The sequence below is a fragment of the Pristis pectinata genome, chromosome 7 (assembly GCF_009764475.1).
Source record: "Pristis pectinata isolate sPriPec2 chromosome 7, sPriPec2.1.pri, whole genome shotgun sequence".
NCBI classification, from domain to species: Eukaryota; Metazoa; Chordata; class Chondrichthyes; order Rhinopristiformes; family Pristidae; genus Pristis; species Pristis pectinata.
Genome location: NC_067411.1, coordinates 50,703,576 through 50,727,520, shown reverse-complemented (window position 1 = coordinate 50,727,520; position 23,945 = coordinate 50,703,576). Strand labels below are relative to the sequence as shown.

At 39.8% G+C, this 23,945-nt stretch overlaps 1 protein-coding gene across 6 annotated transcripts in view; it reads left to right on the top strand.

The window, feature by feature from the left end:
- The window catches only part of cntln (centlein, centrosomal protein), a 432,461-nt gene that overhangs the window by 231,327 nt on the left and 177,189 nt on the right, over positions 1–23,945 (top strand). For all 6 annotated transcript variants that reach the window (XM_052019932.1, XM_052019931.1, XM_052019933.1 and 3 more), the window contains 2 exons: positions 10,025–10,566; positions 11,286–11,373. In XM_052019932.1, the coding sequence (XP_051875892.1) occupies positions 10,025–10,566; positions 11,286–11,373 (630 nt within the window). The remainder of the gene's footprint in view (positions 1–10,024; positions 10,567–11,285; positions 11,374–23,945) is intronic.

Here is a 23,945-nt window from a genome sequence, read left to right as displayed (position 1 = left end):
TTCATGTGCTTTATTGAAGGAAACTTACTGATCTAATTCTGACTCACTATATCAGACCCATATCAATGATGATTAGTGAACCACACAAACCATTTGCTTCAGACAGTTAGGAAAAATTGTATGAATAAAAACACTCTGCTGTGATTTGCACATCAAATTGGGCTCCTACAAGGTACTTGCTAGGTCGCACACCATTGCAATTTGGACATATCGAGGTATGACCTCCGTAAAGCTATCAAGGATGCCAAGAGACAATACCAGTCCAAAATGAAGTCCCAGACCAGCTGTCAGATGTGGCAGAGCTTACGTGCTATAACAGACTACAAAACGAAGTCAGACAGTATCGTCAACAACAGCGTATCCCTTCCCAATGAGAACACATTCTATGTGCGTTTTGAACAGAAGGGGACTGGGATGTCACTACCCCACCCTGACAGCCTCCAATGCACCTGAACCCACGGACACCATTGTGGATGTAATATCAGTCTTCCAGAGAGTGAACCTGCAGAAAGCACCTGGCCCGGATAGTGTCCCTGGTCGTGTCCTTAGGTCCTGTGCAGATCAGCTGGTGGAGGTATTTGCAGATATTTTTAACCTCTCCCTGCTTCAATCTGAGGTTCCCACCTGCTTTAAGAAGACTACCATCATCCTGGTACTTAAGAAAAACAAGGTAACATGCCTTAATGACTACTTCCCGGTGGCTCTGACATCCACCATCATGAAGTGGTCATCTCACACATGAACTCCAGCTTCCCAAACAGCCTCGACCCCCTGCAATTCGCAAACAGCCGAAACAGGTCTATGGCGGACACCATCTCACTGGCCCTGCACTCATCTCTGGAGCATCTGGACAGTAAAGACACCTATGTTAGACTGTTGTTTATTGTTTATTGACTGCAGCTCCACCTTCAATACTATAGTTCCAAGCAAACTCATCTTCAAATTCCAAGACCTGGGACTCAACACCTCCCTTTGCTACTGGATCCTTAACTTCCTGACCAACAGACAGCAAACAATGAGGATAGGCAGCAACACCTCTGGCACAATTATCAACACTGGTGCCCCACAAACTGCATCCTCAGCCCCCAACTCTACTCCCTTTACACTCATGACTTTATGGCCAGATTCTGCTCTAACTCCATCTACAAGTTTGCAGACGATACCACTATAGTGGGCCGTATCTCAAATAACGATGAGTCAGAGTACAGGAAAGAGATAGAGAGCCTAATGACATGCTGTCATGACAACAAACTTTCCCTCAATGTCAGCAAAAAAAAAGAGCTGGTCATTGACTTCAGTGCTCTTCCCTACATCAACAGTGCTGAGGTCGAGAGGATTGAGAGCTTCAAGTTGCTTGGAGTGAACATCACCAATAGCCTGATCTGGTCCAAGCACGAAGATGCCACGGCCAAGAAAGCTCACCAGCACCTCTACTTCCCTCACCAATTGGCATGTCCCCTCACCAATTTTTATCAATGCACCATAGAAAGCATCCCAACCAGATGTATCATGGCTTGGTATGGCAACTGCTCTGCCCGTGACCACAGGAAACTGCGGAACGTTGTGGACACAGCTCAACACATTTTGGAAATCAACCTCACCTCCATGTACTCTGTCTATACTTCTCGCTGCCTTGGTAAAGCAGCCAGCATAATCGAAGACCCCACCTAACCCAGTCATTCTCCCTTCTCCCCTCTCCCATTGGGCACATGATATAAGAGCCTGAAAGCACATACCACCAGGTCAAGGACAGCTTCTGTTCCTGTTATAAGACTATTGAACAGTTCCCTAGTACGATAAGGACTCTTGACCTCTCAATCTATCTCATTATGACCTTACACCTTATTGACTACCTGCACTGTACTTTCTCTGTAACTGTAACACTTTATTTTGCACTCTGTTACTGTTTTACCTTGTACTACCTCAGTGCACTGTTGTATTGAATTGATCTGTCTGAATGGTATGCAAGACAAATTTTTCACTGTACCCTGGTACATGTGACAATAATAAATCAATTTACCAATGTGTGTGCATTCAAGGTCACTAGATCAAAATCTTGAAACTCCATACTGACAGCACCACACAAGTGTTTCAGCACATGGACTGCAACTACCCACCACAATCTTCCTAAAGGCAATAAATGCTGTGCTTGCCAGTGATACCCATATCCCTGACTGAAAACAGTTTGGGAAGACTCTATTTTTGAGGCTTGAAGTTGAAAATTAAGCAATGGCTATCCATATGGACATACAAACAAACAAACAAATATATTTGTTTGGAAATTTAACTACATTCAGAAGATTATAAGTACCATAACACGACGACATAAAATAAAAAGGAGCAGATGTCGGCCATTCAGTCCTTCAAGTCTGCTGCACCATTCAGCAAGTTCATGGCTGATCTTCTAGTTCAACATATTCCAGCCTTATCCCCCTATTATTTCGATTCCTTTAATATCCAGAAATCTATTCATTTTTGTTTTGAATGCAATCAAAAGGTTCCACAACCCTCGAGTCTAGTGCTCTCCAAAGATTAACCACTGTTTGAGTGAAGGAATTTCCCTTCATCTCAATCTTAATCTGCAGTCTGCCTTGTTGAATCCTTCATGAATTTCCCCTTGTATAGCAAACCTGCTATCTCAGGAACCAGTCTGGTGAATCTACACTTTCTCTTTAGGAAAGGAGACTGAAATTGCACACAGTAATCCAGGTGTGGTCTCATTAAGGCCAATGTAATTATAGTAAGATGTCCTTCCTTTTGTACACCTGCAATGAAGGCCAGTGTGTTATTTGCTTTCCTAATTGCCTTCTGCACATTAATATCAGCAGCTGGGCTACGTGTTAATAAAATTCAGGGAATCTGCTGAACTCATTTGTTGATTAGCTCACGTAAAGCTTCTCAATAGCCACCTAAAACTAGCAGACACTGATCAATACTGGTTCCATTTGGGTTATCGGTGGTGATTTTTGATGGAGGTAACAATTTTGATGAAAGATGAGGCACTGTTGTAATTTGCATTTCTCTGGTTGAATTTAGATAAAAAACATTTGCAGAAGAATGATGATCAATTGAAATAGTAAAGATGGAAAATTTTGGGATATATATGGATAATGAAATGACCTTATGGTATCCTAAAACTGAATGTCTGTATAAAAATGTGAAACGCTAAATATGTTAATTGTTGATGTTCTGTGTCATAAAAGGACGTATATGATTTTTTGCTACGGAGAAGACAGGTATTCAAATAAGCCTCAAATCTCTGAATCATCATTCTGAAGAGAAATGCTTTTAAGCATTATTGATACATCGGAATTTTATTGTTGAAAATTCTTATTTTGGAAGTGAATAAGGTTCTTCCAAATAAAAAAGCATTATGTCCCAAATTACACATTCTTTATGGCATATTCTAACTACAATACATGCACCATTTACGAGATTAAAAGAACTTTTTACATTGCATTTTACCTCATTATGATCTGGAATTTGCATGACTAGAATTATATTAGTGAAAATAACACCTGATCATGCAATTACACTGAATGAAAACATTTTTCAAAAATACTCTTATTGGATAAATAAAGTCCCAGACTTTTAAGACTTAAAACTTATGGTGAGGAAGGTTAAAAGGCCAGTTTTACTTAAAGTATAATGCACAGCATATGTGAAGATCACCCGTATGTCCTGTTTGCAGATGTTAGTTTAAAAAAAAAGCTGAATTTGTCACAGGGCAGTGGAAATGTCGGGTATTTGAGGAATAAAAGATGAATGTCCTGAGCACGTAGTGTGGCACTTTGGGAAAATTAAGATGGTCCTACTTGCATAGAGCCTCCCATAGTTTGGCATCCCAGCCAATGTGGAGGTATTTTTGAAGTGTGGTCACTATTATTAACCACTAGAAAGCACAAGAGTCCAGTTATTACACAGCAAGGTCCCATATTCATCAATATGATAGTGCTATGTCACCTATTTCAATAATGTTGACTGACAATAAATATTGGTCAAAGTACAGGTGAACTCTTCTTGAAATCGAAAGCTGAGAGAACAGATGGAGCAAAGGCTTAAATGTCTAATCCAAAGAATCTGTTCACCTTTTTCTCTGGTAGTGTGGTACTCTTGTGCGGCTGCACCTCTACATGAGAATGTAAGAAGTAGGAGGATAAGTAAGCCATTCCACTCCTTGTGGTTGCTACAACATTCGAGGCTTATCTTTTACTTCAGTGCCACTTTTCCTTGCTGTCCAAAAATATGTCCATTTAGCAATGCAGCCTTCTCACTCAGACAAGAGGGTGTTACTGTCTTGGTCTTGGTTAAGAACTCTGCAGAATGTACCATTAGGCACCCTGTTTGACTTTGCAGATGATCCCAAAATCACTTTAAAGTAAATAATTACTACTCAAAAAGATCTATCTTAAATTTACTTTTAAATTAATTTATTCAAGTCACTCCTAACTGGCTTGTTTTGAAGTAGTGTTCGGGGTTCTGTACCCCTGAAACTCTTGTGTATTTAAAACTGACATTGCCTTCTTTTTAGATTACAGAGTTTAATTTTCTCTCTTCTTCTGGCTCATCATTTTCACACTTGGATGTTCCTTGCTCTGCTCTACACTTGCCTCAGTGTAATTGTATCCTTTTTGAGGTATGTTGGCTGGAATATAGGGACTCCCAAGTAGAGCTGAGCCTTTCTGCTGGAAGAAGGTGTTGATAATTTAGAAGTTCTGTTCAGTGACCTCTGAAGAATTTTATTTTTTAAATGCGGTCATTCCTGGCAAGTCTAGCAGTGAACTGTTGCCTTGAACTGCTCTAAGTTCTTCTTGTCAAGGTGCTCCTAAAGTGCCAATGGGGAGAGAGTTCCAGGATTTAGATCCAGCAATTCTGAAGAAACAGCAATAGATTTCCAAGTCAGCCTGGTGTGCAACGTGGAGGGGAATTTGCAGGTGATGGTATTCCCATTCACTTGCCAGCCTTGGTGGTACAGATTGCAGCTTTGGCAGGTGCTGTCAGAGAGGTCGAAGTAAGGAACTGCAATGTTTTTTGTAGCTTGCACATACTGTAGCTATGGTGTACCAATGGTGAAGGCAATGAATGTTTAGGGTAGGGAGTTTACTTTGTAGATGCTGCTTGTTACATTTGAAGACTTAATATGGTTTTAATTCTGAAACCAGTTTTCTCTGTAACTTTTCCAAATTATTTTCATGCAGCTTTTCAATTTTGAAAACCAAATCTTTATTTGCTCAATCATTTTCTGTCACTCATTTGTTTTTTCCAAAATATATAATTGGTTTCAGTATTAGATTTATTTTCAATGTGTTTGCCTTGTTTCCTTGCAACTGAAAAGCAAAGCACTGCAGATACTTAAATCTGAAATGAAAACAGAAGTGCTGGAAGCGATCAGTAGGTAAGGCAAAAAGGTTGTGGAGTGAGAAACAGATGACAGGTCCTTAACACAGAACATTAACATTGTTTCTTTCTTCACAGTTGCTGCCTGACCTGCTGAGTATTTCCAACATTTTCTGCTTTTAGTTTTCTTGCAATCTCATTCCTTTCTAGGATTCAGTTAAAGGTTCAAATGAAGATACTAGAAACACGTAAGGATAAAGATTCATAGGTCAGGAGTTACCAGCCCTTTTGGAGATTCAGGTCTCATCATCATTTCCCTCAGCAGACTCCAGGTGGGGGTATTGCCATCCATCTGCCTTGGGCACCAATCATGCAAGTTAATTTAGAACAAAATCCCTCTGTTTCCCCAGTGATAATGTGTGGGTAGAAATTGAAGATCAAACAAAATAAATCTTGATTAATTTATAACAATTACAAAATGCATTTCTATTACCAGTCCAATGCAGTAAAACATCCCAAGGCTCTTCAAAAGAAATTTTACCAAACAGTATTTGACACTGAGGCATACAATGAAACACTGGGGCGGCTGTGTAAAACCTTGGTCAGAATGGTGGGGCTTAAGTGTTTTAGAGAAGAGTTATGAGGAGGTTAACAGAGTTAATGCCATAATTCAGGGTCAAAGCAGCTGGAAGCATAGCTACCAGTTATAGAGTGATTGCTATTTGGTGATGTTCAAGAAGCCAGAATCAGAGGAGCACAGAGATCCTGGAGAGTATACTGTAGGTCGGGAAGAGAATACAGACATACGGGCAAGATGATAGAAGAAAATGAAAAGAATACAAACTCTAAATCAGGACGTTGTTGCACTGGAAGCCAGGTTGAGTTTAAAGAGAATTTAGAAATATAAGGAGTATACTTTCTTGGCTGAGCATATGAAAAGCTGAAGCAGTTTATTAAGGATTGACCATTTATACTGGGAGCTCTGTAGCAAAGCAGTTCAAAAACAAATGAAACATTGACACAGGCAAGGACGAGTGAGTAGCTAATGTTGTTCCATTATTCAAGAAGGGAAACAGGGATAATCCTGGAAATTATAGACCGGTGAGTCTCATGTCAGTGGTAGGGAAGCCATTGAAGAAGATTCTTAGGGATAGGATTTCTGAGCATTTGAAGAAGCATGGCCTAATTAGGGACAGCTAGCATGGCGTTGTGTGGGGCAGGTCATGTTTTACTAATTTGATTGCTTTCTCGAGGAGGTGACCAAGGTAATCGATGAGCATAGAGCAGTGGATGTTGTCAGCATGGGTTTTGCGTAATTAGACTTAATTAGCTTAATTAGTTCGGCGCAACATTATGGGCCGAAGGGTCTTTTCCTATGCTGTACTGTTCTATGTTCTATGTTCTTCTTGGTCCTAATAGCTCATGAGCTCCTATTTAGGATCATAGAAATTTACTATGGAAGCCATTCAGCCTATTGTGTCCATGCTGGACAAAAATGTAGTTTAATTTCTCGTCAAAACCCTGCAGGGTCTGCCTTTACAATCCTTATTCAGATTCTTTTTCCTTATACTACTACTTAGATTGAAGGGGATTCAAGAAGACTATCTGGAATAGATGAAAGAAGCTAGGGTTTCTCTTTGCAGTCAAGGGTGATACTGGACTAGTGAGGAGTTCGGGCATACAAAATATTGAGTGGCTTGGCATACAAAATAATGAGTGGCTTAAGTGGCTATTTATCTTATCTGTTACCTATGCCCCTTGTGTTGCCCATTTCCACCTTTGCTCTATCACCCAACTCCATCTGTGTCAGCTTATCTGCTGCCAAAGTACCTATCCATGTCTGTTTCAGCACACTCCTTGTGAACTCTTTTGTTTTATTCTTCCTAAACTTGAGCACATCCAAAATTCTGCTGCCTTTGTCCTAACATTACACCAAGCCAAGTTCATTCCTCTTTCCTGTACTCACTTGCAATGGCTCCCAGTTAAACAGTGCTTCAGTTTTAAAATACTCATCCCTATTTTCGAATATGACAACGGGTCTTGCTGTTTTCTTTGTCTATAATCTCCTCCAGGGTACAGCCCTCCGAGATTTGTCTTCTTCATTTTAGGCCTCAAGCTTCCTTGAATTTAATAGCTGTACCTTCAGCTACCTGGTGCCTTAAGCTCTGTAAAACACTCCCTTAACACTGGCTCGCTACCTTACTTTCCTCCTTCAAGATGCCCTTAAAGGCTACATCTTTGACCAAGCTTTCTGTGGTAATATCTCCTTTGTGGCCTGTGTCAGATTTTGTTTGTTCACTCTTTGGGAACATTTTGCTTTGTTAAAGATGCTTTTAATGCAACTTGTCATTAATTAGTATGGGATCAAAGGGAATGAAAACAGCCCATTTCTTGAAATGGGGAACTGATAGTCTATAAGATTTGCACCCAGGGAGGGAGTGTAGAATATGTTAACATACAGTTATTATTTTAAAAGTGCATTGGCCTTTAACTAATCCTAGCACCATAGATTTTGTGATAATACTTTCCATTCTGAATCATAAATTCTATGTTGCAAGCTTCTTGATATTTTCCTTTTGATGACAACGATGATATCTGTCTTGAAGTGCACAAGCAAAATCCAATTATAAATACTAATGTTTTTATCCTGCAAACCATTTAAGTAATTTTAAAACTCTGTCTTTGTGCCACAGTGGCGAAGACTTTAAAATTCCTCATGACAAGCTCCATGAGTGCTAAGGGTAATCCAAAGATCTGTTTTTTGCAGAACAATAATTATATTTGATTTTGCACACTTCTTCCAGAGTTTATTATGAATTCCAAATGTACTGTTAAGATACCGGTGATATCTGTAAAGGGGAGCTCGGGGCTGTTGGTGTTGGTTTGTAAATCGTGTATTAACTTGCAGGGAATAATTTAGAGGAGATGATGCTGTTGTGTGTTGTAACAAGTGCCATATGGTCAGGTAATGAAAGCTGTCATCGCATTATTACAGAATGACAAACATCATGTTAAATATAATAATGTACAGCACAGGAAATGCTCATATTCATTTGACTTCAGCAGGAACGAGTAATTGAAATAATTTGTGTACTGTAGTCCAGGGATGTCAGAGGGATTATTTCATTTCATCATCTCCAGTGTGGGAAAAGAACTGTAATTTTCAGAAGGGTTGCATGTTTTACTTTCAGGAGGCAGGTTAAACTGAAAAAGACAAGGACAATTGCCTCGGGTAAGAACCCTGTAGGCATTTTTTATGTATGTTTAACTTGTCTTAAAAAGAGACAATAATATGATAAAATGTATAGTTGTCCAAATCTGACAGCACTGAATTGTGCGGTCAGATATTAATATTGGATGTATTATAGTGCTGAGCTTTTGTGTGGCATGAAAATGTCTAATAGACTAGGGCTTGAAATGTATTAGCACCTTTTCCTTTGTATTCTTTAGTGTAATAGGCTGTTAAAAGTTGACAGCAGCAGTGAGTAGTATTACAGGCTATAGCCTTTATTGCACAAGTCACTTAAGATGAGGGATCAGTCAGAATATATTCTTCATCTTTAAAGTGCATATATTTAATTCTATATGGACCCTGCAGCAAAAAAAATTGAGCGCATTATATGCTTGCAAAATTTTACTGTATTGTTCTTTAAAACATTCTTTGAAAATGATATTTCCACAGGTTAACTGTAAAAACATTACAGGATTTAGATGTTAAAATGTTATGTTTTTTCAGGAATGGTGAAAATTAAGATTTATTTAATATCACATTGTTCCAATCCATTTTATGTTTATTGAATGGATAAATTCGTAACTTGTATGTTTTTGGCTTTCATCATGGATAAAAATGTGTTGATGTTAAATAAAGTAAAAAAAAACTTCCACGAAACCAGATTATCCTTCAGAAAATTAATTAAAGATGTCACCCTTCTATCGGTGTGTTTATTGCACCACACTTTTCCTCCTCTTTGACTCTTCCCCCGCCAGGCAACTTGCTATGTTTGTAGGGCAGCAATGGGATTAGTTGATTTCTGCGATGTTGAGGCAGTGCTGCTTCCTCGACTCTTCCCTTAAATGTGTTCTCCCCTTTTAGTGTTAACTTAGCATTTCCCACTGCTGCAGAGCAAACATTGGGTGTTTAAGAGAATGAGAAGGTAAGATGGTGTAGCTGTGCGAAGTAACACTGTTCTGAACTTTTCTGGCCATATCCAGGCTGCCACAGGTGTTATCTCCCAATCTGCTGGATTAGGTATATCACCAGTGTTGTTATAACCCGAGCCATTCAGTGCTAAGTCAATGGACACTACATTTATGGTCAGCTGTGGGCTGGGTATCTGATACCTTCTGTCTATGATTGGCAGCAAGTTTTCCGCACAGTTTTATCGGTGGCATTGTTAGTATATTCATGTGTAGGTTTGGCCAACCTGTGGCTTGGGCACCAACCTAACACCCACACTCATTTTTTGCATGGTTGAATAATGCACACCCACAGTCAGAATGAGAGAGCAGAAACAATTGTTTTGTTTTCATTTTTCCAGCTCTGAAGCAGTCATACCAATCCCAGCAGTACTCCTTGATGAAATCAGTTAACTCAGTGAAAATAGGAAATTGGATTTGGGAACTTCTGCTGTGTATGCAGGAGCATCCTTTCAAAGCTAATCTTAAGGTAATTGATTTCCCATTTCAGATTAGCCATTTGGAAAGGAAGCTCAAAACTATTCAGAGAGAAGCCAAAGATTTGAGAGAAACAAATGAGGAGTTGATGCAGGCCAAAGCTTCTTTGAAAACTGCCTACAACAAGCTTCAAAGTGAATCAGATAACCAAGCTATTGAAATAGGAGAACTGATGAAGGCAAATCAACAAATTAAGGAAGAAAAAAATGAGCTTGATGCAATGATGGATGAATTGAAATTAGAAGTTTCCTGCTTAAAAAGGCAAATGGCAGACATGATACGTTTGAGGAAAGAGAATGAGTTGTTGCTGCAGAAAATACAGGAGCTACAGGACAGTCTTGCATCTAAGACTATCACCATCAACACCGGATCGATAGAGGGAAACACCAGTGGAAGTTGTGCATGTAAAACAGTAGCCTATAATCCAAGAGCAAAAAGAAGAAAAAGCAATTCCACGAAACGGTACCAGAGACTTCTCAACCGATCCATCAAGAAGATGAGCAATGTCTTTGAGCACTTCAGTAAAGATGGGTGGGAGGATGTAACTGGAACCAGGTACAGTTCTCATTAACTTGGCCCTGCAGATGGGTAAATGTAGATATGCAAACTGTAAGCAAATGGAGATTGGATTTCATATACAGTCAATTTCATATTCAGGGGTGAAAAAAAATCCTGTCAGATTTTTGAATAGTCATGGGATGTCTTGCTTCAAGCTTATTGACTGAAATTTGCATGTGAAATTAGCTCCAACTGCATGAATTTTTGAATTAATGCCAGGAAATCCAGACTAAGGCAATGCATGATTTCTTTCCGTGATGCCATTTTCATGCAGTCATGAGGCTTGAAATTGACAGTTTGGCAGGTTGATTTAATTTGCTGGCCCTTTGCATATTCACCACTGACAGCTAAGGATTCCCAGGCAACCCTGCTAAGTCAGTTTAGTTATCTTGTGACATGTCGATCCAGGAGGAGAAACCAATTTTTTTCCTCTTAATTTAGATAGATAAATTTTGAATGACCTATTTTAGCTTGCTACCAGATGCTTACAAGCTGTTTAACATCCTTTAAATTAAGAACCATCCACACTAATTATTTCATGTATGTTTTATGCACAGTCATTGAACTAATGTTAATTGAATGATGGTTGAAAATGAGGTGTTCTGTTATTAATTTTCATTCAGGGGGTATTTACAGTTGCATTTTTCTGCAATGAGATTGAAATTCCAAACTGTTGTACAATAAAAATACATTTTCCTGCTGTATTTCTATGCTAGTGACTCTGAAGAGACTGCTGTTGAGAGTTTGGGGGAAATGATAGTGAAGACTGCTCAGCAAATGACTCCAACACCAGCACAAAATATGGTAAGAGAGAAATCTTACAATGAAAATTAAAAGTGGAATTCACAGTCAGAATTCTGTGATTATCAAAATTTAACACAAGCCCCTAAGGGGGCATACTCTTAATGCTGTGAGTGATTTACAGTATCGAATTAGTAATGTGATAAAAACAGAAAATACTGGAAACACTCAGGAGGTGAGATTGCATCTGTGGAAAGAGAAACAGAGTTACTATTTCAGATCAAAAAATCCTTTATCAGAACTAGAGAAAAGAGAAAAGCAAGTTTTAAGTTGTGGAGAAGGTGGGGGTGGGGGGAAGGATGGAAAGGACAAAGGGGACATCTGTGACAGGGCAAGGCTAGCATCACCATGAGGATAAATTGTAGAAGTACTCCAGTCAATAGGTTAATGGGGGCAGTTTGAGGATGATAATACAACAAAAAAGCATAAGGTGTTGTGAAGTGCAGGGCTGTGGGATATGCCCAGAAGGTCAGGCTGAGCTAATGGAGAGAGAAAAACTGTTGCCTGACCTGCTAACTATTTCCAGAATCTTCTGTTTATATTTCAGATTTCCAGCAGTTGTATTGAATTTCAAAATAAGTCAAAATTAGTTTTTACAGTGGACACTTTCAAGAAAAGAACAAAAATTGCTTTTTACATTGCATCATATGTGTCTTAAGATGATCAAGCAGTGTTGAAAATCATCATATTTCATTGTTCATATCAGCCTGTTTAGAAGCCAGAATATGTTGTTTTATGTGAAAACTGCAGTTGTTGCAATATAGTTTCCTGTGGCTGTACAATTGTGAAAATAAATTGATGGATTTGGTGAAGACCCTGGGTATTGTTAAACATTCTGAATCTTTCTTCTCAGATTGATGATATCTTACTATTAAATATTATTTGCTGCTTTCAAAAATTTTATAATCCAGTAACATGGAGTATGTAACTTCTATCAAAATTATTTTTTTATATACAGTATGTATCATGGGCACATTGGTGGAAAATGGGAGATCGGTAGCCAGATCTTGCCCTTAATCAGAAAATTATTCTTTTTATGTTTTTGATTATTTATCTTTTCTTACTTGCTATAGTTGTTTTGTTATTTTGATCCCAAGTATGTTGCTTCTTAATGTATTAATAGAATAATAGGTATATTTGGACAATTTAGTAAGACAAAGAAATTTTTTGGAAGAATATAAATGGAAATAATAAGGTATTCTAAAAACACGTAAATGACAAAAGAATGATAGAAGTAGGACCACAGGGAGACCTATATAAAAATGTGGCAATGGAAGAAATATAGAAGAAATATTTAAATGACTATTTTGCTTTGAGGAGAAAAAAACCTAGTGGGCAGGATGTTAGAGAGAGCAAAAATAAATAAAGACATTTCAGACAGAAAAGGAGGAGGTCATTGGAAAAACTAATCAAACCTTTAGAGGGTAAAAACTGTGGTCAAGATGGACTATAGTGATGCATATTTAAAAAGAAATGGATAAGATAGTGGGGGCTATACCACAAGCATATTAATATTCTTTCAGAAAAAGCCAAAGAACCACTGGACAGTAAATGATTTTTCCTACATTGGGAAAGGCAAAAGAATAATTCCAGTGAATTGCAGACAATCAGCCTTAACTACATTGATAGGAAAGTTAAAGGAATCTTTACTTAAGTATGTAACAGGAAAATACCTAGAAATGAAAATCTTAATAAAGAACACTTGCCACATATGCCACAAGAGAAGATCATGTTTGACCAACTGCAAAGAATTCTTTGAATAAGTAACACAGGGGTTGGAGTAGGTGTAATATATTTGGATGTCTGTTAAGCCTTTGATAAGGTACTGCATATTGCACAGTTGACTAGGATTAAAGCATGTGGGGTCAGGAGAGAGGGAACAGAATGGAGAACAAGGTTGCTACAATATTGAAAACAGTAGGGTTAGGGGTAGTTATTCAGATTAACAAAAGACAGGAGGTGGTTTGCTACAGGGATCTATGCTCAGCCCACTGTTGTTCACTATTTACCTTAACAATTTGGATGGAAGATGAGTCCATTTTCCAAAAGTATGGATGTAATTAAATTGAGGATTAGTAACTTCAGAGGAAGAGTGTAGCAGAATAGCAAAAAACATGGATAAATCTGCATAATGGCTGTGTAATTGACAAAAGAACTTTACTAAGATGAACTGAAATACCCCTATCTCTGTCTTTGACTTCTTATACTGGTGCAATGAAGCCCATACGAATTTGAAGAACAGCAACTCATCATCCATCTAGGCATGCTTCAGGATTCAACAGTTTGTGTCAGAACTGGCTAGTTCTGTGTTTCGATGTACATGTGACTAATAAAGGTATCTTATCTTGTCTTATCTTATCTTAGTTCTGTTTCTCCCTTCACAGGTACTACCTGGCCAGCTGCCTGTTATCAGCATTTTCTGTTTTTGTTTTAGATTCTCAGCATCTGCAGTTTTGTTTTCACTTTGTGATCTCTGGCCAATTCTGATGTACATTAGTTTTTCCTCTCTCCACAGATGCTGCCTAACCCATGGGTTTTCTCAGCATTCTTCTTAATTTCAGATTTTCTGCATAAATTTGTGTTTCATATCTCACAATTCCAGCATGGTTGTTTTTGTTTGTTATTTGCTCCTCTCTTCTGTTTACACCTCTTCCAGACAGATTAGCTGCCATTTACCACCTCTCTCAATTAACAGCAATCTGTGTAATCCATTCTTTCTTGGTCTCCATCCTATCACAGGCATTAACTTTGCTCTCCCAATCCTTACCCTTATCTGCAAATTAAAATAAGACTGTTTTGTAAATTTTCTCAGTTCCAATAAAAAAATCATCAAACTGAAACATTATCTCCATTTCTCTCCCCACCGATTGAGCCAAACCTGCTGAATCTGTGCAGCATTTCTGGAAGTCAACAGATTGTCTCGGAGGCACTGTGAGAAAATGATTTTTTTGTGGGTTCCAAGAGAATTTTAGAGTCATTGAGTTATACAGTGCGGAAGCAGGCTCTTCGGCTCAACTGGTCCATTCTGACCAAATTGCCCCATCCAAACTAGTCCCATTTGCCAGCATTTGGCCCATAACCTCCTAAACCTTTCCAATCCATGTACATGTCCAGCTGTCTATTAAAATTCTTATTGTACCTGCCTCAACCACTTCCTCTGGCAGCTGATTACACATAGATACCACCCTTTGTGTAAAAAAGTTGCCCCCTCAAGTTCCTATTAAATCTTTCCCTTCTCACTTTTAACCTATGCCCTCTAGTTCTTGATTCCCCAACTCTAGGAAAAAGTCTGAGCGCATTCATCCTCTCGAAGCCCCTCATGACTTTATACATCTCTATGAGGTCACCTCTAAGTCTCCAACTCTGTAAGGATGAGATAAGATATCTTTATTAGTCACACGTACATCGAAACACACAGTGAAATGCATCTTTTGCGTCGAGTTTTCTGTGAGCAGCACACAAGTGTCGTTACACTTCCGGCACCAACATAGCATGCCCACAACTTCCTAATCCGTACGTCTTTGGAATGTGGGAGGAAACCGGAGCACCGAGAGGAAACCCACACAGACACAGGGAGAACGTATAAACTCCTTACGTACAGAATAAAGCCTGTCCAACCTCTCCCTATAACTCAGTCTCTCAAGTCCTGGCAGCATCCTTGTAAATCTTTTCTGCACTCCATCCAGTTTAATACTATCTTTCCTATAGCAGAGCGAACAAAACTGAACATAATACTCCACGTGCAGCCTCACCAGTGTCCTGTACAACCACACCATGACCTCCCAACTTTTATACTCAATACCCTGACTTATGAAGGCCAACGTGCCAAAAGCCTGTCTTCCTGTGGCTCTACTTTCAGTGAACTATGTACTTGTACTCCAAGGTCCCTTTGCTATACAACACTCCCCAGGGCCCTGCCGTTCACTGTGTAAGTCTTACCTGGATTTGACTTTCCAAAATGCAACACGTCGCACTTATCTGAATTAAACTCCATTTGCCATTCCTTGGCCCACTTAATTGATCAAGATCCCCTGTAATTTTGGATAACCTTCTTCATTGTCCACTATTTCACCTATTTTAGTGTCATCTGCAAACTTGCTAACTATGCCCAGTGCATTCCTATCCAAGTCGTTGATATAGGTGATGAACAACAATGGGCCCAGCACTGAGCCCTGAGGCACACCACTAGTCATGAGCCTCCAGTCCGAGAAACAACCTTCCATCATCACCCTCTGTTTTCTACCATCAAGCCAATTATGTATCCACTGGATTCCATGTGATTTAACCTTCCAAAACAGCCTAGCATGTGGAATCTTATCAAAGGCCTTATAAACCATGTCTATTGCCCTGCCCTCACCAACTTTGTTAGTCACATCATCAAGTCTTTCCAGATATACATATATCTTATCCTACAGAATCCTCTCCAGTAATTTACCTACTGCAGATGTTAGACTTACTGGTCTGAAGTTCCCAGGTTTCTCTTTGCCACACTTCTTAAAGTAACAGCATTTGCTACTCTCCAGTCTACCAGCACTTCACCTGTGGCTAACGATGCAAATAGCTCAGCCAGGGCTCCCACAATTTCTTCTCTTGCCTCCCACAGTGTTCCTGGATATACCTGATCAGGCCCTGGAGATTAGTCTACTTTCATCCCTCATTAGACATCCGCCACCTCCTCTACTGTAATGCGGACCATCCCCAAGACCTCCCCATTTAATTTTCCTAGTTCTGAAGTTGTCATGGTTTTCTCCACAGTAAAAACAGAGGAGAACTATTCATTAAGGACCTTGCCCATCTCCTCCAGTTCTACACAATGGTGTCCCCTTTGGTCTTTGAGGGCCCCTATTCTCTCCCTAGTTATTCTTTTTCCCTTAATATAACGTCTCTTTGAATTTTCCTTAATCTTTTCTGTTAAAGCTATCTCATGCCCCCTTTTTGCCCTCCTGATTTCCTTCTTGAGTACACTCCTGCATCCCCTATACTCTTCCAGGGATTCACTTGATCCCAGCTACCTGTACCTGACCCATGCCTCTTTTTCCTGGCAAGAGCCTCAATATCCCTCATCATCCAGGTTCCCTACTCCTGCCAACATTGCCCTTCACTCTGACAGGAACATGCAGACCTTGAGCTCTTACCACCTCACCTTTAAAAGCCTCCCACTCGCCTGTGGTCCCTTTGCCCGCAAACAACCATTGCAAGCTCCTGTCTCATATCATCAAAATTAGCCTTGCCCTAGTATAGAACTTGAACCTACGGGACCATTTCTGTCCCTTTTCCTAACTATTTTCAAACTAATAGAACTATGGTCATTGGTCCCAAAGTGCTCCCCCACTGTCACCTCAGTAACTTGCCCCGCCCCATTACCCAAGAGTTGATCGAGCTTTGTATAGAGGCCTCTCCCTAGCAAGGCCCTCTGTATATTGCCTAAGGAAACTTTCCTGAACTCATTTAACAAATTCCACGCCATCTAAGCCCTTAACAGTATGGCAGTCCCAATCTATGTAGGAAAGTTAAAATCTCCTACTATGACAACCCTATTATCCTTATAACTCTCCACAATTGCCCTGCATATTTGTTCTTCTAATTCCCATTGACTGTTTGGGGGCCTATAGTACAATTCCAACACTGTGATCATCCCCATCTATTTCTCAGTTCCACCCAAAATTTTGACATTGAAATTCTTGTGGCAATGTTTCAGTCGACACTGATGCTTTGGGGCCAGGTTGATGGAGGTAATAGAGGGGATTAGGCAACGATCAGATCAGCAGTCCATAACTCTGTGGATCATGTAGATATCTTTTTGGTCTCTCACTCAGACAATGATATGATCTAACAGGTGCCAGTGCATGGACTGGGTGTGTTGCCATGAAGTCTTGTTCTTGTCCCTCTGATGTTTATTATGACAAGACTATGCTCTAAACATATCATCAGGAAAAGAGCCCTTTAGAATTAGTCTTCCCTACTCCTTTCTTGCTAATTGTGACTTGCCAAAGGGTCTTTTCCACCCTGCCATTGAAGTCATCTCAGAAGATCAGTTTTTTTCCTTCTGGGATGGCGACCAGGATCTTTGTGGATCAAGGCAGAAGTCCTCCTTGTCTTTGGCCCAACCCTGGAAGTTTTGGATGTATACATAACATGTTTGTTCCATGCTTTAGTGATTTCAAGGGTCCAAATGCATTCACTAATTCTGGAGAGGATGTAGTTACTAAATGTTGGGTTAGCTCATTGTTGATGGCAAAGCTTACTCCATGAAAACAACATTTGTTTTCTGGGTTTCCCCACATTAAGAAGGTGTCCCTGCCGCTTTCTTCTTTAAACTGGACATTTCCTCCCATTGTCTTTCACTCTCTGGTTATGTCAGTCAAAATATCTGATTTCCTGAGATATGATAGCAGAGCAGTATTCAGGCTCTCACTGTTGTAATTGTCCACGAGAATCCTAGCATTCCAGGACCTGAACTCCAGATTGTGGAGTGGAACTTCTCTGTGCATGATTTCTTTTAAAATGGAGTTGCTGTTGTACACCAGCTGTACACAGGGCTTCACAGAGTAAGGTCTTGATCCAATGGCAAGGGAACAAAGACAACTGGAGACCAGGCTCCATTTTATGGGTGTTAATGTTTACACTGGTGGGCAGATGTGTGTGTACCACACAGCAAATACATACCTGCTCTCTTCCACCCATACAACATATGGGGCGAGGCACAAGATCCCTTTCCTCTGGTGAGTCACCTACGCTCCTGGCTGTTTTTTGACAATGACTAGCCTATGTTCAATCCCAATTCCTTTATAAAATTTGAAAATTAATATCTGCACTTTTATACAACAGTAATATTTAATCCATAGTTTACAGTCTAATGTTCATCAAATAGATATTGCAACTGATACTGCGTGCTGCTACACTAATATATAGGAATCATATTTACTTCTTAACATTGGGTGGTGAACTGATCAATTTAATTACGGCACCTCAGCCTTTCTTTTGAAATATGAGTATACAAAGTACGAGTAGGAGTAGGCCACTTGTCCACTTCAGCCCGCCCCTCTATTCAGTCAGATTATGGATTAAATGATTGTAACCTCAAATCTACATACCAACCTATCCCCAGCAACCCTCTTTTCTTGATGCAAAGTGTATTCACACAGTTTTAGAAAAGATAACATTTCTATTTTGAAGCAGGGCAGTGAAGACATGTAACTAGCATCACTTGGAACATTCTTTGGTCATTGTCACATTGGTGTTTATAAAATCTTACTATGCACAAATTGCTGCTTTTCCTACACTAAAATAGTGGCCAAGATGTAACACCACATCAGCTGTAAAATGGTAAATACAAGTCTTTCTGTCTTCTTTGTTCAAGGTGTTGTCTGCTCAAAGCACTGCGAAGTTCTAATATAAGAGCCAAAGCTAGAAATTCTGTTGCATGGTGCAAGTTATAATGCCACTAAGCACTGATATGAGCATGAAGGCAGAATTGGTAAAAGCAATTAGCACTTCTCTCACAATCCTGTCTGACAGTTCCTGTTGGCAATATCCACTATAAGAACTCTCCCCTTTGTGGAAGTCATGGTCATGCAGCACACTATGTCCCACCACATCCGTGCTGACCATCAAGTACCCAAACAGAAAGTGCTGGAAATACTCAGAAGGTCAAGCTGCATTATTGACCTGAAATGTTAGCTGTTCCTCTCATCACAAATTCAGCCTGACCTGCTGAGTATTTCCAGCAGGTTCTGTTTTTATTTTCGATTTCCAGCATCTGCAGTTTTATTGGTTTTCACCCATCTGTATTAATCTCGTTTACCTTCACTTGTCCTGTACCCTTCCATAGCTCAGCGATTCAAGTGTTCATCTAGATGGTTCTTAAGTGTTTTGAGAGTTCCTGCCTCCACTTCCTTGGGCAGTGTGTTTCAGATTCCAGTCACCCTCTGGGTGAAAAAATTCTTCTTCATATCCCCTCTAAACCTCCTGCCTCTTATGTTAAATTTGTGCTGTCTGGTTTTAGGCACACCTGCTGTGGGGAAAAGATCCTTGCCTTATTATCTATCTCACCAAGCTCTGAGGATTGATCCACCTTCAAGCCTTCTAATTCATCTACTACGTCATCCTTTATAATGGCAAATTGTACCAGAATTTCATCTTCTCCCTCCCTAATTCTCTATTTACGGTATCTGACTTGAGTGAATACAGATGAGAACTATTCACTTAAAACCTCAACCACACCCTCTGACTCCATGCATTGATTTCCCTTTGGTGCCTAATCGGCCCTAACCTTCCTGATTACCTTCTTGAAATTGGCCTTCCCCCAATTCATGACCTTAATTTCTGGTCCATCCTATCCCTTTCTTAAACTATGAAACTTACAGTTATGATCACTAACTCCAAAATGTCTTCCCATTGTTTCTCAAACAACTTGCCCAGCTGTGTTCCCTAAAATTAGATCCAGTACTGCCTCTCCTCTTGTAGCATTGGCTTAAGAAACCTCTTCTGGACACATTTTAAATATTCCATTCCCTCCAAGGTGATCCCAGTTAACACTGGGAAGTTGAAATCCCCTGCTACTATTCCTATTATTCTTATACCCCTCTAAGATTTGCCTGCATATTTGCTCCTTTGTGTCCTACTGGCTCCTTTGTGAGGCCTGTTGTACATACTCAGTGAAGTGATCACCCACTTTTCTTTCCAAGCTCTACCCTTTTGACCTCATTTGAGAGCCTTCCAGGATCTCCTGCCTCATTACTGCATTGGTGGACTCCTTACTTAATATTGCAATGTCATCTCCTTTTAGATTTCACACCCCCCACCCCAAGCACCTCCCAATGCTTTCTATTTTTGGTCTGACAGCAGACCTTGGATTTATGATGCAATGTATTGAAAATCATGTGCAATCACTTGCCAGTTAGGTCACAGCAATCCCCCATAGACTGCATTGATATCAATTACATCACTTAGGACAGTAGGTCACAGTTTTCTGCAGGAAGGGCTGGACTGACAACCCAAATCATTTTTATGTGTCACTCATTTGAGACAGAAGTCCCTAATGTGCTGAGAGATTCTTGCCATTTTGACTGCAGCCTGACAATGGACTTCTCTGAGAATTTAGCAGCAGAGCGCCACCCTTCTGTAGTTTCTCAGAAATCAAGCTGGGAAATCTAGGCACTGAACCTGTGCCAGTCAGACCTTGCATAGGTTTACCAAGTTCATTTATTTCAAATGGAGAGAAATAGTTACAAGGGAATTGGGTGAATTCCAGGTAACCTGTAATGTCTTGAATTGCTTGAGTTATCTTAGATTAATTTAAATTTTAACTATTTTCAAACATATTTAATGTTTAAGTGCTTATTTTCTATTTTTTTTTACATTTTTTTAGTTTGATTATTTTTTTAAATTTTTGAATATTTTTGGCTTGTAGTTCTTTCTAAAAGTCAAAGACATTTACAAGCACATTTTTTGTCAGTTTTGACAGGCAGTTTGTATTGCTTAGTTGGCTGTCAAAGCATTTCTGCAGAGGAAATAAAAACAAAATGCTGGAAACACTCAGCAGGTCAGGCAGCATGTGTGGAAAGAGAACCAGTTAATAGTTCTGACAAGGGATCTTGGACCTGAAATGTTAGCGATGTTACTTCCTCCACAGATTCTGCCTGAGTGTTTGCAGCATTTTCTGTTTTTACTTCAGATTTTCAGCATTTGCAGTTATCTTTTCATTTTCATTTCTTGGGGTCAGGTCTTCTTTTGATGTCAGCGCCTAACTGCTCTCTGATGCTGGCTGAATGGAAACAGCTTGTGACCTGGATATGGTCTGCTGATTCTACTTTGTGTACTATTGGCTCAAATTTTCAGAATCTTCCATTTTCAGAGAAAGTAGAAGCCCAGATTTTGAACCTCAAACATTTTCACCATGTTGATGACACTATAGAAGGCAGTGTGAACTGATGCTTCGATTTCTAGATAAATCGTCAGCATGGACCTGTTGGACCGAAGGGCCTCTATCCGTGCTGCATTGCTCTGAATGATTGGTTTGATACAAGGGTCTGAAGCAGAAATGTGTTTTTGATCTGTCATCAAGCAGAAGAATTACAAACTACAGGAACATTTCTGGATGTCAGAAGTTAGTGGGGGTCAGGAGCTCAGAGCTAGGAGGAGTTTGTGGGAACTGGAGGTCAGAGTTAGCTGGGGCATCTGGATGAACGATCTCCGGATCAACAGTGGCAGTAATTATGGTGTGCACTGAGTATTTTTTTGGAGCTGGCTTTCTCACAGCTGAGTCCAATAATAATTCTTGCTTTGCTGTTTAGTTGATGTCTGAGAAAACTACTTAATTTGATCTGGTGTCATCTTGTCAAATGTCCTTTCTGGATTTGATTGGTGAAACACAAGGAACATGCATATTACAGAATCAGATGATGAGGAAATAGTATCATGTGCCTGCCTTATGCTATTATATTGTTAGATATTGGGTATTATTGGGCTATCCTGAAACATAAGTCAGTCAGGTCATTTACAGAAGGGAAAAGCACCGTTCTGCCTGAGAGGCAGACAAAGACAAGACCTGAATTTGTAATATGTAACCATGTCATATATGAGAATCTGTAGGTGAACATTGCCACTGATGCCTTAGTCATAGAGAGCTTTGACCAAGGGTGTGTTCTGGATTTTGAGGAAATGTTCTCTAGGTTCAAGGGCATAGTATCAGCTAACATTTGGGGGATAAGAAAAATGTCCCCCTGAGTGTGCATTGTTTAAACCAAATAGGTTTATTATTCTCTTTAGCTATCAAGGTGATGACACAACCAAAAGGAACAGGTTATAATGCTGCTGTTTTAGCTCTCCTGGAACACAGGGGAATTTTGATCCTTTCTTGACCTTGGAAACTTGAACACAATTCTAAAATGGAAAATGGATAAAAAATATGAAGTTATTTTCTCTGCTGCTGTTATTCAGACAGAATCCTCCAGAGAGGTACATCTCTATCAAAGATACGTACTTTCAGATAGTCATGAGAAAATTACATCAAAAGCTGGTGTGTACTTGAGTGTCTGGTAGATGCTGCCAGTATATTGCTTTAAATTAAGTGTATCGATACTGTGCCTGTGAGTTGCAAAAAGCTACATGTCTACCCCTGCTCTGATAACTGATTCATCAGGGTACGTTATTCATCAGCAATTAAGATGCAGGCACCTTGACATTATTTGAGAACCAAATGATATTTGCCTGTACTGGCCTGATTATTACCCATTTGCAATAGGTCTTCAAAGAAAACATACTTGTAAAAATGCCTTAAGAATTTAACATGTATAGTTAGTTTGATTAGAGTGCAGTCCCCTGTGGATTATCCGTGGAACACAAAGTTCAAGGTGAATAACCATGAAGTCATAATCATGCGGAGAAATGTGAGATGAAGCATTTTGGGAGGAGGAATGAGGAGAGATAATATAGAATAAAGGATACAGTTCTAAAAGGGATGCAGAAGCAGAGGCTCCCGGGGATATGTGTGCACACGTCATTGAAAGTGACAGGCAGGTTGAGAAAACTGTTAATAAAGTAAATACAGTTCTGGGCTTTATCATTAATGGCATGGAGTATAAAAGCAGGGGAAATCGTAGTGAACCTATGTAAAACACTGGATTATTGTGTTCAATTCTGGTTGCTTGTTATGAGAAGGATGTGGTGAAGGCATTGGAGAGAGTCCAGAGGAATCCTGGGATGAGGGACCACAGTTACAAGGATAGATTAAAGAGGCTAGGACTGTTTTCTTTGGAGAAGAGAAAGCTGAGGAGAGATCTGGTAGTATATAAAATAATGATGGATCTGGACAAAGTGGGACACTGTTTGCTGTGGTGGAAAGGTTCAGAACTAGAGGTCATGGTATAAAATAGAATTAATAGTGATATAAAGAAAAACTTCTCCACAGCTTGTCGTTGAAATCTGGAATGGACTGCCTGCAGGTGGGGTGAAGGAAGGTTCCATTGAGGACAAATGTACAGTGAGGAAAATTTGCAAGTCTATGGAGAAGAGCTGGAGATTAGAGCCAGTGAGTTGCTCCGATAGAGAGCTGGCACAGTCACAGTGGCCTCTTTTGGTGCTGTAAACATCCTGTGATTCAAAGAATGTTGAACCCCCTCAAAAGTATTTGGTATTGATTTATTATTGTCACTTGTACCGAGGTACAGTGAAAAACTTGTCTTGCAAACCGATCGTACAGGTCAATTCATTACACAGTGCGGTTGCATTGGGTTGGTACAGAGTGCATTGATGTAGTACAGGTAAAAACAATAACGGTACAGAGTAAAGTGTCACAGCTACAGAGAAAGTGCAGTGCAATAAGGTGCAAGGTCACAACAAGGTAGATTGTGAGATCATAGTCCATCTCATCGTATAACGGAAATGTTCAACGGTCTTGTCACAGTGGGGTAGAAGCTGTCCTTAAGTCTGGTGGTACGTGCCCTCGGGTTCTTGTATCTTCTACCCGATGGAAGAGGAGAGAAGAGAGAATGACCCGGGTGGGTGGGGTCTTCGATTATGCTGGTTGCTTCACCAAGACAGCGAGAGGTAAAGACAGAGTCCAAGGAGGGGAG